At 40.8% G+C, this 22,609-nt stretch overlaps 1 protein-coding gene across 1 annotated transcript in view; it reads left to right on the plus strand.

The window, feature by feature from the left end:
- The window catches only part of GALNT16 (polypeptide N-acetylgalactosaminyltransferase 16), a 223,994-nt gene extending 203,326 nt beyond the window's left edge, over positions 1-20,668 (plus strand). The window contains exons 14-15 of the mRNA XM_042446688.1: positions 912-1,028; positions 17,247-20,668. Coding sequence (XP_042302622.1) covers positions 912-1,028; positions 17,247-17,384 — 255 coding nt within the window. The 3' untranslated portion in view covers positions 17,385-20,668. The remainder of the gene's footprint in view (positions 1-911; positions 1,029-17,246) is intronic.
- The last annotated feature ends 1,941 nt before the right edge of the window (positions 20,669-22,609 follow it).

Here is a 22,609-nt window from a genome sequence, read left to right on the forward strand (position 1 = left end):
AATGAGTAAGTGGGAATGGGGCCTGGGTAGAGTTCTACTTCTAATACTGCTGGCAGAGAAAAATATGTTCTTCACCAATTCCTCTTATCTTGGAAGCACAGTTCTACCCCTTTCATTGTTCTACCTCTTTCAGATGATGGTGGGTTGCTGCTGTGTTCAAGAGTAGGGCAGGCATAGGGGACTGCAGGTGGAGGGAAGAACAAAGGAAGGTTGCCACTACCTATTTTCCACCAGTAGAATTTCTCTACTGGATCAGAAGCCTCCCACAGATAAAAGGGATTCTTCTGACAATAGCAGGCAGATTTTTGATCATCCAATACATTTTTTAATAAGAGGATGAGTCAGCTAGATTGCTTTGAACACCTTGAAAGTTTTGTCTTTGAACTCTCAGTAATGGGCCACTTTTTTCTTTTTCTTTTTCTTTTGGACAGTCATAGGAATTTCTCTTGGAAATTTGGAAATTTAGATTTCTCTTGTAAATTTGGAATCTCAAACCAGAGTTTCTCAAATTATTTCTGTATCTGTTTCTGTGATGTTCTGTATATATGTCCTATATATACAGGGGTTCTTGCTTTATTCTTCATCTGTTATACCTGTTAAAAAACTTTTCAGCACAATGAACTATAGAATTGCTTATTACAATCACAGCATTCCCATAAAGTACTGCTGAAACTTCAGAAACCTTTGAAAATGTATTATTTTTCTCTTAGCTCACGTGGTGTTTTCTCCATATGATCACAGGCGTATACATGCATAGACAAAGACAGTTGTTGTGGTGAATTATATAGATGGCAACAGTGTTTGAGTTAGTCCTTTTAAGAAAAATACCAACGGCATAAATGAAGCTCAAGTGGTTGGAAAAAATGTTTTAACATTGTACTGAACTCTCCTTTTCTTCCCCTTGCACCCAGGAGTGGATATTCAGTGACCCCTTAATCAGGCAGCAGGACAAGTGTCTCTCAATCACCTCCTTCTCCACTGGCTCCCAGATCACAATTGAAGCATGCAATCAGAAAGACGGCAGACAGGTACTCCACTACCTTCATAGGAATTTTATGCCATTGCTGCTGCAATACCATTGTAGTATTCCCTTTGAAAAATGGGTTTGGAAGGGTGGGTCAGTAGCTCTAGAGATGAGGTAAACTCTGTGATGAGCTCAGTGCTTGTTGGGAAATTTTAGTAGATGCAGTCCAAAAAAGGTCTACACCATCAGGTACACTGTATGCTGGTGAATGCTGGTACACTGTACAAGCAGTAAGTTGAAACATTTTACAAAAGAAACCCACCCAACTTAAGGTTATTCTGTATATGAATATAGACAACTATCTAACTGGCAAGTGAACAAATATAATCCTAAATAGATGTTGCCACAGGTTTAATGTGTGAAAAAGCTTCTCTCGTATTTTTGTATGGTGGCTTAACAAACGCCAGACAGTCTGTCTCAAACTTCTGTGTTTTTTGATTCAGTGATGCTGTAAAAATTCACGTTCAAGTACTTGTAGTGGAGAAAAGAATGAAGGAACACTATTATCAAGACAGCACATTTATTCTAGTGATGTGTAGGGAAAACAAAGTAAATGTGTAATTCAGCATGACAGAAAAAGAGCCATTCCTGTAGTTGCAAGATATTAACCAAATAGCAACCTCTTTATCTTTTGGTTCTTCTGTTCGCTGTTATTCAGCAAAGCTTGGCACACTCCTTTTTTTCAGTAATTAGATACCATTATAGTTCTGAGGGGTTTCAATATTCTTACAATTTAAGAAAGTCAGGAAAGGCTGATATACACATACTGTATTGTACTATGCATGCAGAGCATAGTACACCAGAGTGCAACAGATGAATTCTCTATTCTGTATTGTGTGTTGTGGTTGCACATTGCACAACTGCATCCAGTTGCTGATATATATTGTGTAATGTGACTAATAATAATAATAATAATAATAATATTCTGCTTAATCACTTGGAATCCAAGCGGATTACAACAATAAAAGAGGATACAGTTAAAATTCTAAACCCCCTATTCCTCCCCCCCTAGTATAAAAACATAGTAATACTAAAAAGAGATTAAACCAGACAGGTATTAAAACAGTAGTATAAAATCACAGTTAAACTCAATGGAAGATTTGTAAAAAAGAAATGTATAGCGGGGACCAGATAGGATGGAAAAAGGGATGGAAAAAAGGGGAGAGAAGTGGAGGGGGGGGAGGCAGAAAAATAGAGGTGGACCTAGTCTGGAAAGGTCTGCTGGAAGAGGTCCATCTTAATAGCCTTCTTAAAGGTTTCCAAGGTGGTAATCTGACGGATCTCATCCGGCAGGTCGTTCCATCGTCTAGGAGCAACTGCTGAAAAGGAGCGCTGGGTCACTGCCGAAAGTCTAGTTCTCTTTGGTTGAAGCATATTCTTCCCAGCAGAACGAAGAGTGTGGGGATTATGATACGGGAGAAGGCGTTCCTGCAAGAAGTCAGGTCCCAAGCCATGTAGGGGTTTAAAGGTTAAAACCAACACTTTGTATCTTGCCCAGAAACTAACAGGCAGCCAATGAAGGGATTTTAAAACTGGTGTAATGTGGACAAATCTAGATGTGCCAGTAACCAGCCTGCCATATTCTGTATCAGTTGAAGTTTCCGAACTTGAGACAGAAGTAGCCCCATGTAGAGCGCATTACAGAAGTCGAGCCGAGAGGTTACCAGTGCATGTACTACTGTTTCAAGGTCTTCCCACTCCAGGAAGGGGCGCAGTTGGCGTATCAGCTGAAGCTGAAAGCAAGTGCTCCTAACCATCGCATCCACCTGAGCCATCAGGTGGAGAGACGAGTCTAGGAGCACCCCCAAACTGCAGACAGAGTCCTTCAGGGGAAGTGTGACCCCATTCAGAACTGGCTGACATAACTCGATTCCCGGATTGGGAGTCCCTATTACTAGTACCTCCGTGTTACATAGATTCAACTTGAGTTTGTTTTCCCTCATCCAGTCCATTACCAATTCAAGACAGGCATTCAGAGGAGAGATGCCTTCCTTAGTCACTACATCAGTCTGAGACATAGAGAAATATATTTGGATGTCGTCAGCGTACTGATAACACCCCACCCTATGTCTCCGGATGATCTCGCCCAGCGGCTTCATGTAAATGTTGAACAGCATTGAGGACAGAATCACGCCTTGAGGAACGCCCGACCTGAGCTCCCTCTTGGCAGAATAACTGCCCCCAAGCAACACCATCTGGAATCTACCCGAGAGGTAGGACTGGAACCACTGCAAAGCAGAGCCTCCAATTCCCAGCTCTCTCAGGCGTTCCAGAAGGATACCATGGTCGATGTTATTGAAGGCCGCTGAGAGGTCCAAGAGCACCAGCAGGGTCACACTTCCTCTGTTGGTGTCCAGACGGAGATTGTCGACTAAGGCGACCAAGGCTATCTCAACTCCGTAGCCTGCCCTAAAACTGGTTTGAAATGGATCTACATAATCTGTTTCATCCAAGATTGCTTGGAGCAGGGACGTAGCCAAGGGGGGGTTCTTGGGGTCCGGACCCCCCCTTCCATTAGAAAAATGAATGGTGTGTGCTGCGCCACCACTGCACTCAAGCCCCATTATAATGGTGGCACTTAGTCTGGACCCCCCTTCCTAAAATCCTAGCTACGGCCCTGCTTGGAGTTGAATGGCGACTGCTCTTTCAATTATCTTTCCCAAAAATGGTAACAATTAAACAGGCCTATAATTATTTCTGTCCAGGGGGTCAAGGGTAGGCTACTTTAGAAGTGGTTTAACCACTGCCTGCTTAATGCAAGATGGAAGATAGCCTTCCCTAAAGGATGCATTGATTATGTTCTTTAATAGTAACCTAATGGCACCATCCCCCTGGATGGCCAGCCAAGACGGGCAAGGGTCGAGAGAGCAAGTCATCTTTTTCACACAACCAAGAAGCTTGTCCACATCCTCGGTACTGACAAACTCAAATTGATCCAGAATAACAGTATAGACGGAGACACTGGATACCTCTCCTAACGACTCAGTTTCAAACCTGGCATCCAAGTCGGCTCTTATCTGAGAGATTTTGTCTGCGAAGTGATTATTAAAAGCGTCACAGCAGGCTGTTGTAGATTCTAGCAAAGGATTCAGGGTGGGAGGTCGTTGAGTTATATCCCTAACCACCCTGAATAGCTCTGCCAGACAAGACTTCGCAGACGCAATATATGCAGAATAGAAAGACTTCTTAGGATTATCACCACAACATAGGATTTAAGATAAATCCTATGGCGTGTCCTATCAGGTATGTGTCGAGATCTTTGCCAGTTACGCTCAAGTCGTTGTCCAACCTGCTTCATTCTCCTGAGATCTTAAGTATACCAGGGGTTGCGGTTAGGAGCGAGCTAGAAAGGACGCTTGGGAGCGATAGTGTCTATAGCCCTGGTAAGGTTGTTGTTCCAAGTGTTAACCAAGGTTTCAACAGTATCGCCAGCATTAAACCCTCTAGGGCCTCTTGGAACCTAATGGGTTCCATCAGCCTTCAAGGGCAGACCATACAAATAGGTCCTCCACCCCCGATGGGGGGAATAGTGGTCTTCAGCCCAACCTTCACCAGGAAATGATCCATCCATGACAGAGCAGAGATGTTAACTACCTCCGTCCACGGATGTGCCTGCTCCGTGCAGAAGACTGCATCGAGGGTATGACCTGCGCAATCTCAGAGACTATCTGGGAAAGGCCCATGTTTGTCATGGTAGCCATGAACTCCCGAGCTGCACCTGTCAAGCTGGCCTCGAGGGGGATGTTGAGGTTACCCAGGACCAACAGCCTGGGCGACTCCAGTAGCAGCTCCGAGACCAGTTGTGTAAGCTCGGCTAGGGAGTCTGTTGGGCTACGGGGTGGACGGTAGACCAACAGAATCCCCAGGCTTTCCCTAGTCTTAAGGCCAAGGTAAATACACTCAATGTGAGTCATCTCACGGAGAGGTATCCTGGTTAAGGTAAGAATATCTTTATGGACCAAGGCCACTCCCCCCCCCTTGCCCACGACGTCTTACCTGCTCCCTGACGGAGTACCTGGCTGAATAGAGGCTGCACAGTGCTGGTGAAGCATATCTCCACATATAGATATTTATGCTATGCTTAGGGGATGTTGGATTGCAGCTAAATTTTAGTTATATTTTAAAATGTAAACATCTTAATGTGTTATGGAAGCCGCCTTGGGTCCTGACTTGCAAGAAAGAGCATATAAAAATAAATAAATAAATGTAAGTAAAATAAGTTTCATTCAGAAGTAATTGCAAATATTTATTTTACACACTTTTATATTTACCTGTTTTATAACTTTTAGTTGTTTTTTTTTAAGTTGGCAATTTAAAAAAAAAATCAGAATGCTATACATTTTACTTCCATCCATTTTATTGTTGCCTTAACTGCAGCTCACAAGACACAGCTTGAGGCAGCTCCTCAACCAGGTACTAGTCTCCTTTCACCATTTAGTGAGGTCATACACCTATAACTATAAATATAAAATAAGTACATAGGGTTCAATTCTGTGCTTGGCCATGAAACTCACTGGGTGACCCTGGGCAAGCCACATGCTCTCAGCCTCAGAGGAAGGCATTGGCAAACCTCTTCTGAACAAATCTTGCCATGAAACCCCCATGAATGGTTCATCTTAGGGTCGCCATAAAACACTATAAAATGAGTGAAATTATCACGCATTATGTTATAATTATAGTGTAATGTGATTATTTGGAAAGTGAAATAATACCTAGTTATTTGTAACCTGCTATTTCCAAGCTTTGTTCTTTAGTTAGAATCTCTGAATACAATGTCCAAGAGCTATGCTGAATATGATGCTGGAAGCACTGGACTGTTTAGTGTGTAACTTTTTCCATATACAGTGTTCCTTAAAATGCTCATGTGGAAGCATCTGGATAATGGCTGAAGACACATATCCTCAATGGACAGCTTTATTGGACAGGAAACATTGAGGGTCTGGAGAACCATAGTTGATCCCCCCCATCCAAACCCCGGGGGGTTGCCTTCTGCTGCCACCACCAAATCTGACATGCCACTGAATGTTGATGGTGCAGCAACAAAATAGAAGTGTTAACTGTTCCTGTTATATATGACTATCATATTTTGGACACCTCATCAGACAATATGACTTATTGGAAAAAGAAAGAATGTAGGAAAATTGGATGCAGAAGGAAAAGAGAACACTACATTGCAGATGGATTAATTCAACCAAGGAAACTATAGCCATATGTTTGTAAGGCCTGAATAGGACTGTTGATGATCTAGGCTTATGGAGGTCTCTCATTCATAGCATTAAAATAAATCAAAGCTGATTAGACTGCAAACAACAACAACAAATGAGCAAAAGGATTATACTATGCAGGCACAACTTCCCCATCCACAAACTGAATGATATATTTGAAAAGGGAGGGAGGCAGGCAGCTCACTGCTGTCTTCTGAAAAGGCTAAATCACATGCTGAACTGATGGGGGTAGGGAGCAGTAGTAGCACAAAACTATGTATATTTACTTAGTATATGTATATCTAAGTATATCTATATTTAAATATATCTACTTAGAAGTAGCCCATACTGAGTTCAACTGTTAAAGAACAGTGAGCCTTTGGTAACCACTGGGCTTTGGTTTCAAGACCTCCCATGGATACCAAAATCCATAGATGTTTAAGTCCATTAAATGCAGTGGTTAGTAAAATGGTATCCCTTATATAAATTGTCAAAATCAAGGTTTGCTTTCTGAAACACACACACACTATGTAGAATATATATAATATATTATATTTTCAAGCTGTGGATGCTTGAATCTATGGATAAAGATTTCTGGATACAGAAAGCCAACTGTATTAGGCGACCAAGACAGATTAGGAATTCTGTTGGTGTACTGCCCACAATGTTGCTAAACATACTGCCTTCCTGAGATAGCTCTGGACCTTGTTTTCTGTAGTGAGTGAAGTGAATGTGATCTGAGAGCAGAACTGCAGAGGTGGGGACCCATTAAAATGGCCCACCCCTTGAGGATTATGGGTCCAGATGGATTTCTGATGGCTCTCAGGGAGTTTCCTGTTGTCTTGGCTGGCAATCCTTTCAAAATCTTGGCCATCATCTGGAAGGAGAAATAACTAAGCTTGTAGACATGACAACTTCCAAAATATCCCTTCTAACTGAGGATGGGATTGTTTCATATTTTGACAACTTGTACAGCTCAATGACAATGGCGATTATAGTGTGTTGCTTTATTGTAGTGCATTTTGTTTTGGAAATGGTAAGGGTTATGCACTCAAAGCACAACTCAAGGGAAGACATGAACTGCCACAGCTAAAGGGCAACAACTGTACATGTATTCCATTAAGAACTAGTTGTGTAGAATGGCCTTGGGATATGCATTTGAAAGACAAGCTTCAGGGAGCTTTGATAGACAGATCTTGAACTTATAACTGACATTCTAAAATATGTGCTGGTGACCTTGTTTTTCTTGGTGTTTCCCTACGTGCACATTGAAAACTACTAAATGTTCCATGTTTTTTTTATTTTGACTTGAAATTTGAGAGTTAATGTGATGCCTGAAACTGGGAAGGGCGTGACATTTTTTGATCTTTTGGAAATATGTATTATGATCATTAGCATCACGATTGTCATTATTGTCATCTTTGTTTATACTCTGCCTTTTCCCTAAAACTGGGATTCAAGATTTTATAGAGATTAGTGCTGTTGTCAATGTGTATCTTTTTTCTTCCTTTTTGCTTTTTTGCTGAATATTATTTTTGTGGTTGTCTGTGTGATGGCAGCTTTTCTTGTCAGCTACAAACAGGTAATCACCTCCCCCTTGCATTATAACCTCTCTTGACAATACGTTGTTTTGAGGGAGCAGCCTCCAGTTTTCTCTCTCTCTCAAACAAGGAGCAGTGTTAATGTCACATTAAACTACTGACGTCTGTGGTCCATGGTCTAATCAAGGTTGGGAGGTGGGATTCCTCTGTCAACCACTGCGGAATGAATTATACCCAGGGATCAGACCATGAGCAGTCAGTATAGTAAAACATAATTCCTGATAATGGGATATTAGGTTTCCAGGGAATGCCTCTGTCTGAAGCACTTAGAAAAAGGTTCCTGGTGCAGGCAGCTTTCTATGTCTTTCAATAACTAAAGCAAGTTCTGCTTATCCTGATTTTTCTGGACTGTGGTAGCTGAGAATCCATCCTTGCCAAACCTCTTCATCATTTTGCTTTTAAAGTGATAGAGGAGGAAACTTCTCCCAATCAAAGAGTTGGCAACCCTGACTAAATCTGCATGACTTCCTCTCATGTGATCTCCAGCACTGTTGACTCTGTCAGCTGCATTTAATTGCCTGCACACCTCCATTTTGTAAAACAAAAGACTAGGCTGTTTTTGAAACCTTGTCCATAGAAAATATAAGCATATATTCCCAAAGAGTCTGTCTAATGCAGGAATATGTTTAAAAACTGTCACATATGCTAAGGACATTTTCACAGCTGAAATGAAGATCTGCATGAATGTTTCAGGTGAGTTGTATTCACCCAGATCTCCTCTCCACTCTGCAGGTGACTGTACATGCACTAGTTTGCTTTGGAATTAGGTCACCAGTTTCTCCTTAAGTGCTTTCATCAACTGTTTCTCTCAGTGGTGTTGGATGGATATTTGCAGCAGAGCTCTCCTTCTGGTTTGTCTTGCACCTAACAAGCACTTCTTTGTTAGTTGTCCTTTGCCACTCTCAGTTGGTGTCCTTTTTAAAAAATGCATGATAAACAACACATCCATTTGAAGCCAGTGCAATGAACCTTCCCAGATTAAAATGGAACCACAGGGCCGAGAAACAGTTCTTTTTTAGTTTCCATTATTATGATCCAAGAAGTGAGCAATAGTTCTCTCCTATTGCTTACAGGTAACACCTCTGCTATTCTTTGCATATATTTAGGCTGCACTTACATAAAGGTCATTATTACTAATGTTTATAACTGTCTTTCCACCGGTGAGCACATGTTGGTATAAATGGCTCTCTCCCTTCCCACTGTATCCCCCACAAAAATAACCCTATGAGGTATGATAGGTGTCCCCAGGGTTATTTTTTCTGCCCCCCAGGGCCTTGCAAAGATTTTAAAATCTGACGGGAAATGTTGGATTGTTTTGTCCCAAAATCATCTCTCTGGAGCATGGAGGCATTTTTGCCATTATATAGGTGTTTTCTTAAAACAGAAAGTGATTTCTGATAACTTCCTGTTTCAGAAAAGGTGTTTATAGGGCCTAAAATGGCCTAGAGAAGCCCCCCACCATGATGAAAATATCCTTGATGTTTGGGGATATTGTGAAGCAAAAAAAAAAGTCCCATTTTTGTTGGTTGTTTGTTTTTGCTGATGGTTTGGATATGGTTTCACCCATCCAAGTTCTTCTGGGGAGTTAATGCAGCCCCAAACCTCCCACAGTTGCCCATGTGTTCTCTAAACCATTATAACATGCATCACAGGAACTGATCGTGGCAAGGAAAAGCTATAATGGAAAAGCCAGGTCCTTTTTGTCTTGAAAAGAAATGGATTGTTGCAGATGCAGCAATGTGCACTGTCTGTTAATCTCCTTATTTCATACTAGCTACCTTCATACAAATCCACATGCAGTCCTTCTCAAATCATTGCATTCCTATAGGTTCCCTATTGTTACTGCATTTTTAAAGGTGTTGATTTGTAGCAATGTTTGATATTTACTGTATATACTCATGTATAAGTCTAGACATTTTAGTCAAAAAAATTGACCCAAAAAACCTAGTTGACTTATCCATGGGTCAATGTAACTACTGTGCTTTGACTCTTATATATAAAAAAGAATTGTCTCCTGGTGAAAGGCAAGAGTGTAATCTTTTCTGGAAGCACTGACCCCTTTCTACTCTCTCACCCATCCAGCCTTCAGTGACAGCACAAATAGTTATGCCTTCTGGAATTTTGTAAGTTCATTGGCATTGTTTTCTTTTGCTTCATCTTTTATATCCTTTGTTACATGCCCCTAAGTTTTACCCTTGACTTATCCATGAGTCATAGCAAAATCCATAATTCTGCCCTTGACTTATAAATGACATCAACTTATAGTTAAGTATATATGGTATATCACAAGAGCAGAGAAAGCTCTCAGGTGTTAGCTGCCATAGGGCTGTTATCCACATTCTTCGGATGTGTACATTTGGACATCACTGGTGACAATGTATAGTTATTCTTATTTTCTTGTTCTGCCCATTCATTAGACTACTGTGGTTCAGTATTTATACTAATATGGTATACCACTTGTGTGGTATAATACTTACTGAACATAATACTAATATAATGTAAACTGTACACACATTCTTAAACACATGACAAAAATATCCCCTAAATAGTGTACTCTCCAAATGTTCCAGTTTGCCAAAGGCAGTCTCAATTCTCTTTTTCAGCTGATTTTAAAATATCCCAGTTTCTGTTTCCTCTTCCCACTTTCCCCCTTTGCAGTTTACTTCAAAGTGCAAAAGTAGTTTGTACTCAATTAACTCATGGGGGGGGGGGGAAGAGGCGGAGCATAATCTTACCCTTCCCTGTAAATTCAGGCAAAAGCAAACTGCCATAGCCTCTCCTAGTGTATTCTTCCTTATTAAAACCTTTTGCCCTCTTGGCCACACTGATGTTGCTTGGCCACATGTGTCCTGATTTTCATCTTTGAAATGTTGAAGGGTATGAAATATACTGAAATCTTCCACAACTGATATATTTTCATACAGTTGTATAAGGCTGTCATTGATGTACTGTGTTTGACAAGTAGACTCTGAAAACTCTCTCCATCTCAGGTGGCTTTTGAAAGACTTAACTCCAGACATTGTTTCACGCTCTTGTTAATTAGTTGGGTTTGTGAAGGATCAACAAAGAGCCATGTGAAACATGTGAAGTAAAGCATCCTATCATGAGGGCAACCCTGGATCTTTTTCAAATAAGTCATGGAGTGCCTTCAGCACAGTGACCCCTCCCAAATGCCACTGAAACAGTGGAAGGCTTTGTCTCTGATTTCATGGAAGATGGCCTTCTTTGAGGTGGTACTCCAATAACGAAAGTAACTCACCCTGGAAGCCTGATTGGTGCCAATGTTGGAATCAATTTGAGTGCTAAGCCAAAATCTGGCTTTTTAGAAAGCCTTTGAGCATAACTGATTTTATATGGGCTGCACATGTCCTATAATTACATTATTTACAATTTTTTTTTGGACAGGTTTTATATTGTCTACTTTTAACAGATAATTTATTTAATGTTTTTAAATTATTGTTATTATTGTTTTAAATTGAAAGCCACCCTGTGATCTTTGGATATAGGGCATATAAATATTTTAATTAATTAATAAATAAAGCCAGAATCTTGTATCACAGTTTACCTGGAGTCACACATTTGCGTGGCTGCAGTACAGGCATTTAACCACTGCACAACTGGGCTCCTTTTGAGGAAGTGGAAATGGCAATTCTCCACTTCATGAGCAACAGAGGAATAGTCCCCCTTCAATTGCAGAGGATGCTGACCAATAAGTGGGGATTGGGGTGTTGGGCTGAGATTCACTATGTAGCACCATAGTTATGGTATGGTGCTATGTAGTATGATGTTGTGAGCTGCCTTGGGTGCCAACTTGGGAGAAAGGTAGGATACAAATAAATAAATAATAAATAAATAAATAAATAAGACATGGGAGTCTGACCAAAATAAATAAATTTGTTAAAATATATGTGCTCCTTTAACTCTGGCAATAATGCACATAAATACTCCCTTTGAGGTTTTTTAAACCTGTTCCTCTTGGAGCAGTAACAGCTATGACAGTGGCAGGAAAAAGATACAAAAACCAGTGAAGGCAAACCATCCTGTGTGTGATGCTTATATAACATGCAATTAACCCTAGCATTGGGATAGCATAAGTTTTAATTTAAAAAAGTAAATCTTGTTGTTATCTAAAAGCACCTGGAGAAGCTTAGGGGCAAAGAGATCTTAAAAGCTTGCATGCATCAGTTACATCACTCTTTCCTTTGAAATAAGAGAATGGGTATGCGTAATTTCACTGAATATTTTTTTTAAAAGTCTGTTTGTCTTGAACCTGTTCTGTTTGGTTTAGAACTAGTTTCATTCTGCCACAAGGTAGATGTTCTTAGGGTACTTGAAAGTCCAAAGTCCTGTTGTGCACTAAAGCCATCAGATGCAAAATCTCAAATGGGGCTGAACCCGTAGAATCACTTAACTGATCTCTGGACCAAGTCCTGGAAAATGCAATAACAGCTGTAGATGTAGGGGGGAAATTAATGAAATCAAGCCTGCCATTTTGCAGCTAACTAATTATAAGAAGTGGTAATTGTGAAAGTACAGTTCCCTACATGTAATCCCTGCCCTCAGCTTTCACACTTGTTCTCTCTCTCACTTTAGCTTCCATTGAACTGAACAATGGAAAAGGCTTCTGTTGAAACAACAACTGCTGTGCTTTCAAGTCCTGCAATTAATGGAGGAGTTGCTTTGTTTGGTGTCATTCATTAACAAGAGAAAATGCTTGCTGGGTGCCCTGCTGCTGTAAGGCCATTGCTGAACTATGAGTGACTAATATCAATTCCACTTAAAGAGGTTTACGGATCAGTGGGCCTCTAATCCAGAAAAATAACACAATGCACTGTCTCTCAATAAGGCTGGAGGCCAAAGAAAGGAAAATATCCTTTGTTAATTACCACTGTTAGCCATCTCTATACTGTCCCAAGAGCATGATAAATTATACAGTATCCTGCCTCCTTATAGCCAGTTTTCTATAAGGAAAGTTCTGGAGCTCAATGATAATCAAGTCTGCCTCACCACCAAAAGTAGAAATCATAATGCTATTGTTGTCAAAATACTATCACCAATTATGGCCAATTTTGGATGTATAGGAAAATCCTTCTTCTCTTTATCCTCCTATCTGAGGGATTAATCCACCCCTAAACTAACCAACCAAGGCTTTATCTCTTGGTTAATTTGAAACTGAAACTCTGCTGACTCCCTTGGCAATACTCTTGATCTGAATCAATGGCATTGGCTCTGATATTTTTTTTCTGGGTCACCTTGTTGGAACGAGCTTCAGGATACTATATTTAGGTGGCTTTAGTCTGTAAAGGAATAAAGAACCCAGAAGCTGATGCTGAGGGAATGTTGTTCCACACAGTGGCCAGGAACATTGATTCAGCAGTGCACCAGCATGAATCTGATGTGTGAGTTAATCTGTTGTGCATGGCTAACAATCATTTCCAGGCTTTGGAGGAGAGGGTACACATCCCCTCCCCTACCTCAGCACCAAACAGTTAAAGTACGATTAAAGGAGTTTTTTGTGGGTTTTTCGGGCTATGTGGCCATGTTCTAGAAGATTTTCTTCCTTACATTTTGCCAGCATCTGTGGCTGGCATCTTCAGAGAATTTCTCTGAAGATGCCGGCCACAGATGCTGGCAAAACATCAGGAAGAAAATCTTCTAGAACATGGCCACATAGCCCGAAAACCCCACAGAAAACCATGGATGCTGGCCATGAAAACCTTCGACTTCACATTGGTAAAGGAGTTATTCCTTGTGTGCTCAAGAAAGGGAATGGAATGGCACAACTCAGTTTTGACTTTGCATACATGGGCTGCCGTGTGGAACATCCTTCTCAAACATGGCCCTTGTGGTTTCTTCCAACTCTATGATTCTATGACTTTTCCTTAAGGGTGTGGAAAAGGAGGATAGACATGCTCTTATTCCTCCCCTGTTCAAGGAAAACTGGTGGTTGAGCCACTGAGTGAACCTACCCAAGTGAGCAGATGTCTCATTGGAGGAGAGGGATGGAGCAAACTAGCCATCCTAGTATCTTCTATAGTTGTTGGGCTACAACATTATCCTTGGCATGGGATTATGTAAGAAGACCAACCTATCTTGAGGGTTTCAGGTAGAGGGGGGCTCCAGGTTATATCTTAAGTGACAGTGAAGAAGACTAAATTGTGAGATCCCCTCCCCCCATTTACATGCATCTTGTTTTGTATTCACATTGTGAAAATGTAGCATGTTCAAGTGAGATTCATCCCTGTTTATGCTTGCAAGGTTTTCAGAATGGTAACACCATTACTTAATAAGTATATTGATGCTTACAGAGCATAGACTACATAGACATTCCCCTGAACTTTGAGTGGAGCTTTAATTTGATCACTCATGCTGATGATCTTCCATCATCCCCTTATACACCCTAGCTAACTGGGCAGTTATTTTTAGAAGAGAGATTTAGTTCACCAGCAGAACTGAAAGATGGTTAACATGGCATCTGATAACATGTCAGTGTTCAGGATGCCATGGCTAACTGTGTTCCAAGGCCAAAATGCTGTTGGTGTCTTACACATGTGTAATTTACCCCGAGGAAGCAGTTGAACATTATTGTATTTAATTCATATATCTGTATTTAATTCAAGGTCATGGAAGCAGAGTTGTGCATGGAGTGCCTTTGTGCATAGGGAAGCACTTGATCCGCTCATGTGCATCTTTCTGCCCCAGCTGAAACTGGTGGCAGCATTCAGTGGTGTATTTGATTGCACAGTTGTCATTCAACACGACACAAGGCTTGTGTAGCACAATCAACATGTAACTCCCCATGTGGAGATTTATACCAGGCAATCTTGATGTAGGATCTCAGCCATAATGTCTCAGGAACACAGCTGTAAAAAGTTATCTTTGGATTAAAGCAAGCATATCTCCTGGGGGATTCTGGGAATTGTACACTAAAAAAAGGAACTTTTCAAAGCCTTTGGCAAGGGGAAATATGCTCTTAAACCCACATAATCACATCAGGGCAGAACATCTTATAAAGGGAAATTAAGTGCAGCTAGGTGATACTTCTATGAAAATGATAATTACTAATGAAGCCCTGACATTGCATGTTTATAGATTTTAACATCTGGAGGTTTACTGGTTGCCCTACAATCTATAGCATATGTTTTGGCTGTCTCAAACTGTTTAGTATGTCATCCTGGGAAGAGTTACTCACTTATAAATGCATACCGTGTTCTAACATTAATTTAAAAGGAGGAAGGAAGACAAAACTATCAAATTCCCCAGCTGCATGTGCCATGTCTACAAAAGACAGACAGTCCCATCAGTGCCAGCCTGGCAACCCATCCCTTTTTACCCTCATGAAACAAGCAGATGAGACAAATATCAGTTTAATATGTCCAGGCTTTCAGGCTGCTGAGGCCATTAGTTCCCTGTCATAAAAAGACCATCTGCCTCGCTGAAGAAGGAAAGGAGGGAAGCCTAGCAGTTGGGAGGGCTCAGACCATTTGGCCAGTGAGCATTCCCAATTAAATTGCTAAACATACCACAGAACTGGCATGAGGGAGCTCACAGTTCTATATTGTTGCTGGTGTTTATTTAGCATTTCCTTATGCCATACTAGCTGATTTCCAGTTCAACAACAGTAGTTCACAACACAGCTCTTTTGGGTTACAGAGCTACCAGCATTGGGTCTTACACCAGGAGAAATGTGGGCTAAGGAAGGAAGGGGAAGTTAGCTGGAAGCCACACACACACAATTTCATAGCCTTGTTTCACATGAAATTAGATCCTATTTTAAACAAAAAGCAAAACAATGAATTACAAAATTGAAGGACATTCATGAATCCATAAAGGAGGAGTGAGCAACTGTGGGGGCGGGGGGCGGCAAGGGCATCATTTAACCATACCTAGAGACTTTGGAGGCCTGCACTCCTCCTCACATGCACACAGAAAGAAAAGAAATTTCACCCAAATGCACCCCAGTACCATCTAGCACCACCCCAGCATTCCTTGCCTAAGAAAATACTAAGGAATTAATGGGTTCGCCATAAACTGACAGGCAACCTGAAGGCACATACAAACACATGCACAACCTATTTTAGGTCCAGGGGAGGCCTTTTAAGTGACAGAAAGTTAAATCCTGATCCCTTTCAGTTTTACAAAAATGCATCTTCAGGGTCTGAAATGGTCCTGAGGGCCAAAAACTTGGAGCAAATAGTCCTACATCCACTTAGTGATATTTGGAGGCCAAAATTGTTGACCCCTAAGGCCACACACACACACACAAAAAAAGCCTGATCTGAGCCCATCTCCTGCTGTTTTGCAGGACGTCCATCTCACCCTCCATCCAGCAGCCCTTGAATGATTTGTACCACTGTATTTTACAAGCAGGGAAGCAACTTAAAATGCTGCTTACAAAGCAAATAGTATAGGGAAACATCTGCAGGTGAGCTAAACCACAGCTGGTGGGAATAGAAAGAAGAAAAATTATCTCAGTCACATAAATTATTTGTGTATGACTGTACTTGTAAGAAACTTGACTGAATTTGTATGCACCTTACATCTTACTGTTTGGCTGTTGTATCAAGGATAATTGATACTCATACTGGCTGCAGACTACATCTTACTATGAGATGAGATATCTAAGCACAGAATGGAGGCACACTATCTCAGTTGTGAAATGCTCATGTGAGTAAGTAGGTACCTTTCCCTTCAAAAGTGTGAATGGTGATTGAGAAAGAGATGGGTCACAGTGTATCAATTCTAAGGGGCAAATCTATGAGTTATGGCTTTCATAATTGATGAAGTGCTTAGATTGGTAGTGAAGCACGGTGTAAGATGCAACTCCAAGTCACAACATGGAAATTATGCATGAGAGAATCTACCAGGAAGAAGATGCAGCTCCGTATGAGTGGTTCAAAGACTAGTTTGATTCCCACTCTACCCCAAACCACAATTTCACTTATCTCAATGCCATCTGTTTCCCCATTCCACCTTTCAAGCAGCTCTTTGGCAAAGTTACTTTTTTGAAATATAATTTCTCAGAATTTCTAGTGGCAAGTCCAAAACGTGAACTTTTCCAAGATCTGCTGATTAGACTGACTCAGAATGGCTATGGTTAGGGATGCTGTGAAATCTCAGAGCCTTCTGTCAGTGAAACATCTCACAAAGATCTTTGTAGGTGGATCAGTCGTCGTGTTTTTATTTTCTGGCTATACTAGGATATAAGATGGTGAAACCCTAGGGAATGTCTGTCTGTCTGTCTGTCTGTCATCATCTCTGTCTTCTTTTTGAGTGTTTCACATTATTTCAGTCTATAGTTTTACATTGTACTTCAAAAACAAACAGCAAAGAACTGAGCAAAGAAGAGGACAAGTTTTCATATCTTAATGTTTTTTCTGTTCTCTCCCTCTTCCCTTTCCCTTCTCCCATTTTCAGAAATGGAAGATGAAAGGCAGCTTCATCCAGCACTTTGTCAGTGGCCTATGCTTAGAAAGCCAGTCCAGCAGACTAGTGACCAACATCTGCCAGTCAGATATACCAGGACAACAGTGGGAGCTGCTCCAAGCCACATGATGGTTGCCCGTCAACTTCTCCAGTGCTTTTGCATGAGACTCTGGGAATGGAAGGGGTTAGGGTGGGGAATGGAGTTTAAACCTTAAGTGTTTTTATTGTGATCCTCAGCCATTAACCATTTCAGTTGAAATGTCAGTGTTCTTGAATTCATTAATGAAGCACCCCAAGGTATATGGAAACATCCCTGGAACTGGCCCATCTGTAATCCCTGCTTCCCCACTGTGAATAACACTATAGGACACTCAGTAGCAGCTCAAGGTTGGGAAAAGGTACTTCCCAGTAGCTAAGACTTAAGTGTGACTAAGACTGAATGACAGCTCTTCCCTTCCATTTCTTTCTCCAGAGAAATTTGTGGTCTCTGGTTTCATGGAGTTGTTGCAATTGGTGTCTGTGTTGCAATTGGTGTCTGGTCTCATGGAGTTGTGGCAATTGGCTTTAATATGAACTCCTGGTGGATTTGCGTGACTTCGTTGGCTTTGAGACATGACATCATCTCTCATTTTGCATGTGTGCTGTACAAAATGCTATATGGGAAAACAGGCAAAACTAGTCATGGCTACGTTACTGGGAAATGCATCATTGGCAGGGAAATGAAGGGCTTAGGGCCTAGGGCCTTTGTTTATCTACTTTTATTTCTAAGTTTGTTTCATCTTTGGAGTATGTTCATATAATTCCTTGCAGAGGTATGGATCTTTGTGTTTCCCTGGTTAAAACAAGTTTGTGGTATAGCAGTGAGAAAGTTAAAAGCCAGCCCTTTGAGGGTAAATAATTTGATGGGGTTTTTTTCTAGAGCTTGAGTCTTGAAGTGCAAACATTATTTGAAATTACATGAACAAAAGGTCCCCTTTTGTTTTTTCTACAAAAAAAGTGTTTCTTGTTGTGTACTATGTGTGCATCTTGATTCTTTTTCCCCCTGCATTTCTCTCATTTCAAAAAACAAAGTTCAGACAATTTAGCTAAGCTCTAGCAGATAGGTTATTGGAGGTCACTCTTGAGACTGACAAATGTGATGCAGCATGGATGTGAGGACCCATCCATTAAGTCCTCTCCCGGAAGGCATTCTGTGACATTGTACTGACAGCCAGTGTTAAAAGTGTTGGTGCTATCTGAACTAAGCAAAGGGACATGGAGGAGCCTGGAGAGAACAGGTATCACTTCCTTCTGTATTTGAATTTATTCCAGTAAAGAAGTCAGTCCCCCATATACATATATGTGCACTTTTAAACATAAGTCCTGATACTGAAAAGGTCAGCTGGTGTGTCTCTGCTCAACCCATGTTAATGAATCAATCGGAATGCAATTTATTTCTCAAGATAAAAGGAATTACTCTCCACTCCAGGGAAACATTCCTCTTCTTGAAAGCTTCTTTTCAATCCATGCCTGAGGTAAGGTTACCAGTGTGTGTGTTTTCTCCTTTCAGTGCATAGCACGAACTCAGAAACCATTTGCTGACTAGTTCATGATCCTTATGCATGTTCCAGAAGGCAAAGTGCAAAGTTATTGAGGGCACTTTGGTCCTGTGCAGCTGGAAGAAAAGCTGTTATTACCTTGCACCCACTGGAGACTGTACTTGTAAAGACACTTGGGAATAAGCACTACTGAACCTAGTGGAATTTACTTCTGCATAAATGTGCATGGCTAAATGTTGACATGCATCCTAACTGGAGAGCCCTGAGGGCAGGTGAGCATGCATTCAGGCGCAGTTACAAAGGAGCATCCATAATAAGCCTCTGCAAAATTACATGGTTCTGTCTCTCATGGTTTGAATTGCATCTGAATGGAAGCAGTGAGAGACACAGTCTTGAGGGCTAAATTACTTTTGAATCTCATATTTGTGAATTGCTGCATAGCAATAACACTGGTTGTCTGTCAGGTGGAGTGGGGGGAATAAGTGCTGTCTGTGTGCCATCACTAGAGCCTTATTTAGGCCTTCTAAGTACTGTATGGGTTTACAAAATATAGAAATAGGAGAATGTGCTGGCTTTACTCCTTCCATGTCTCTGCTTCCATGTAGAGGAGTGAGGTGGAAGTAAGGAGCCTCTTATTTGTCTGGAGGTCTTCCACATCACCCAGAACCTTAGAAAAACAAGATTGCATGCACTCAGAAGGCTCTCCAGGCTCATTGCAGTGTAAGCAAGATGGATGGGACTAGCACATTCTTATATTTACATATGTAGTTAATCCTTATGTAGAATGTCTGACACTGCAAAGTATTGCCCTGACAGTTTTCAGGACCAGTCTGACCAGTCCTTTGAGGACACATCTTATACCAAATGTCTTCTCTACTAATAAAGTCAAAAGCAAAAGAGACATCAATGACATTCAAATTTGTCTGCAAGAGAGGACTGCGCAAAGCCACATTCAGTTGCTGATCCCCTACTCAAACTTGTATAGCCTCCCTATAAAAATAAAAAGTGTTAATTTGGATCTAGTGTAGATTTAGTTTTATTCATTAGCCCTTTGAGCAATAGTAACCTTTATCTTAGAGAACTCTGACATCAGGGCCACCAAAATAGCCATAGCCCTGCAAGGATCATGCCACAAAGGCAGAAATAAGGAAAGTAGTATTTTAACCCCCCTCCCTCTTTTGCAATGGGGCTTCCTCTCTTTCAGTTGGTCACTGGAGTGGCATTAAGCTCCACCATCAGCCTACATTTCATCTCTGCCAGTTCAGTCAACCTACAGTTCTAATATAGATCTAAGATCTGGTCTGAGAGCACATCTGGGAGCCAGCAGAGCTGTGGATCTTTTAGATCCTGGACCTCCCCCAAGAAATCTCATTTTCATTTTCTGTGACATTGGAGTTATGTTTCAAAGAAGTGAGGGGCAGTAATGTTTCTGCAAAGGCAGCAACCACAGGGAGGGGGCCCAAAGCCAGATCTAATCCAAAAATGTACCCTTGGACTGTTGCAGAGGGAGATCCACAATATTTTATTCCACAACATTAGAATTATTATACCATTAAATAGTGGCATGATATCTTCAGTCTTTTAGTAACCGTCCAATCAGTGCAAAGAAAAGACTGGCTGGCAACCAATCTTTATAGCCCTTAAAACTCAGCCAGAAAATCCTTTCCTTTGTACCTCAATATATCTAAGGGGTTCATGTCAGATGCTTTCTTTTTCTCAGGACTGAAGATAGGCCAAATTTCAAGGATGGTAATTCAAGGATAGTCAGATATGGATAATGGGCCTAAATACCCTAAAGGCACCAGATTCTGTCTGAACTTGGAAGGTAATCGGGGTTACTCCTGGTTAGTTCTTGGATGGGAAACCGCCAATAAATACAAGGTGTTGCAGGCTAAATTTCAGAGGAAGGAACTGGCAAAACACCACTGAGTATTCCTTCCCTGAGAAAACCCTGTGAAATTTATGGGGTCATCCTAGTCGACAGATGAGCTGAAGGCACATACACACAGGAATATGGATAGTTGTCCTGTTTTATGTAGACCAAAATTATGATCATATCAAACATGTTTTAATATCCCACTAATATTGAAACTAATATGAGTTGATATTCACATTAATTTCAAAATGAATTTAATCACAAATTTACAGAGTGCCCCAGTACTGGACACCAATATCCCAGTCTTTCCACTCATGGGATCATACATTCTGACAAAGAAAGGTGGGTAGTTTCCCGAAGAGATCACCAATTACCTGAAATTGCCACTGTTTTACTGTGGATTGGATTCTGGAAATGGGAACCAATGGTCACAGGATTGTCCTAATTTATTTAAATGTTTTTAAAATTAAATATGTACACTGGTCCTTGGGCTGCAGTGAAGAAGGGAGGTGTATGTGTTCGGCTTCGTTACACAATGGGCATCCCCCCACCTTGCCCTGACACACACACACACTTGCAAGACTTTTCTGAGAGTCCAGGAAAGCATGGGAAGAGAGTCGTTTTGCACAAGAAGTTTGTAAGTTGAAGTCACTACCAGTAGCTAACACAAAATAATAATTCTATGCTGACATGAGGGTTATTTTCACACGAGGATGCGTTCAGACAAACACCACTTATGACAAGTTAATCTCCAACTGAGATTTAAATGACATAGTAATGTAAATAGCTCCGTTATGTGTGGTTTGAACAAACGTGACACAAACTGGAACTGAAAATTATGAAGACTAAGCATTACAAAAAAAACATGCAACAAATACATGAACAGAGAATGAATGGGCACTGTTAAACCATAACCTAGACTGAGAATGAAGACAATAACATAAAATTAGCAATAATAGAAAGAACCAAAAATTAAATACCAAGTTGGCAGCAAGCAGACAGTAATTGCAAAACATGAACAAGAAGCTGGCAGAACACTATAATGGTTGCTCATTCCATGTTCATGCGCTGTTGCATTGGGTTTTTGTAATTCTCATGTTTTGTAATTCTGTTTGTATCCAGTTTTGTCACTTTTGTTTTAATCCATACACAGTGAAGCGTTTTATATCATAATGTACTCCTTCCTTATTGATATACATTGCAGCTGTGTGGTTTCTAGCACTGTTTCCTATTTGGTTTTTCTTTTGACTGCTTCTGCTCAGTATTGTTTGATTGTCTCCAGGTTTGGAGGGCAATGCCACTTCACAACACTTAATTCACATGCTATAACTGGCTATCAGAACCATCATGTTTTAGATTATACATGCTCTGCCTGACCAGGATAAACCATACATTTGAATGGTCCATGAACTGGTGCAATTATATCAGAGGACAGACTCATATGAGTTTTTACACATTTGAACCAAATATTATAAAGGTTTAGTGTGGTAAGGTGTGAATCCTTGTATTTTAGGAGTGAGAAAACTACTGAGAACCATTCTGGTTGCGTTGCAAAGAAGAGAGTATCTGGCAACACTTCTCTTTTATTATCCATATCTGATAGAACTTTTTCTCTGTTGGGTTAGAGTCAAGGAGGGAACCATTCACTACATTGTAAATGAATGTCAATGATGGTCTGTAGCAGCCATTAAACAGGCAACTTCAGGAAAGATCTCAGGGAACCTTTCAAGAAGATTAGAGACAGATTTTAAAGTTGAAGATGTTCAAGAAACAAGGCATACTATGCAGGGAAATCAAAACTAAACCTTGCAAAGCTGCTAATGTGAGAAATAGAAATAAATTCAGCCAGTTTAATAGTTCATTTTCGGCATATTTTTACACCATAAAAGGTGTTAGGTTCGTGTAGCATGCTCCATGTTAACCTCCATGTGTCTGCTAGA

Source organism: Sceloporus undulatus, chromosome 1, assembly GCF_019175285.1.
Source record: "Sceloporus undulatus isolate JIND9_A2432 ecotype Alabama chromosome 1, SceUnd_v1.1, whole genome shotgun sequence".
Lineage (NCBI taxonomy): Eukaryota > Metazoa > Chordata > Lepidosauria > Squamata > Phrynosomatidae > Sceloporus > Sceloporus undulatus.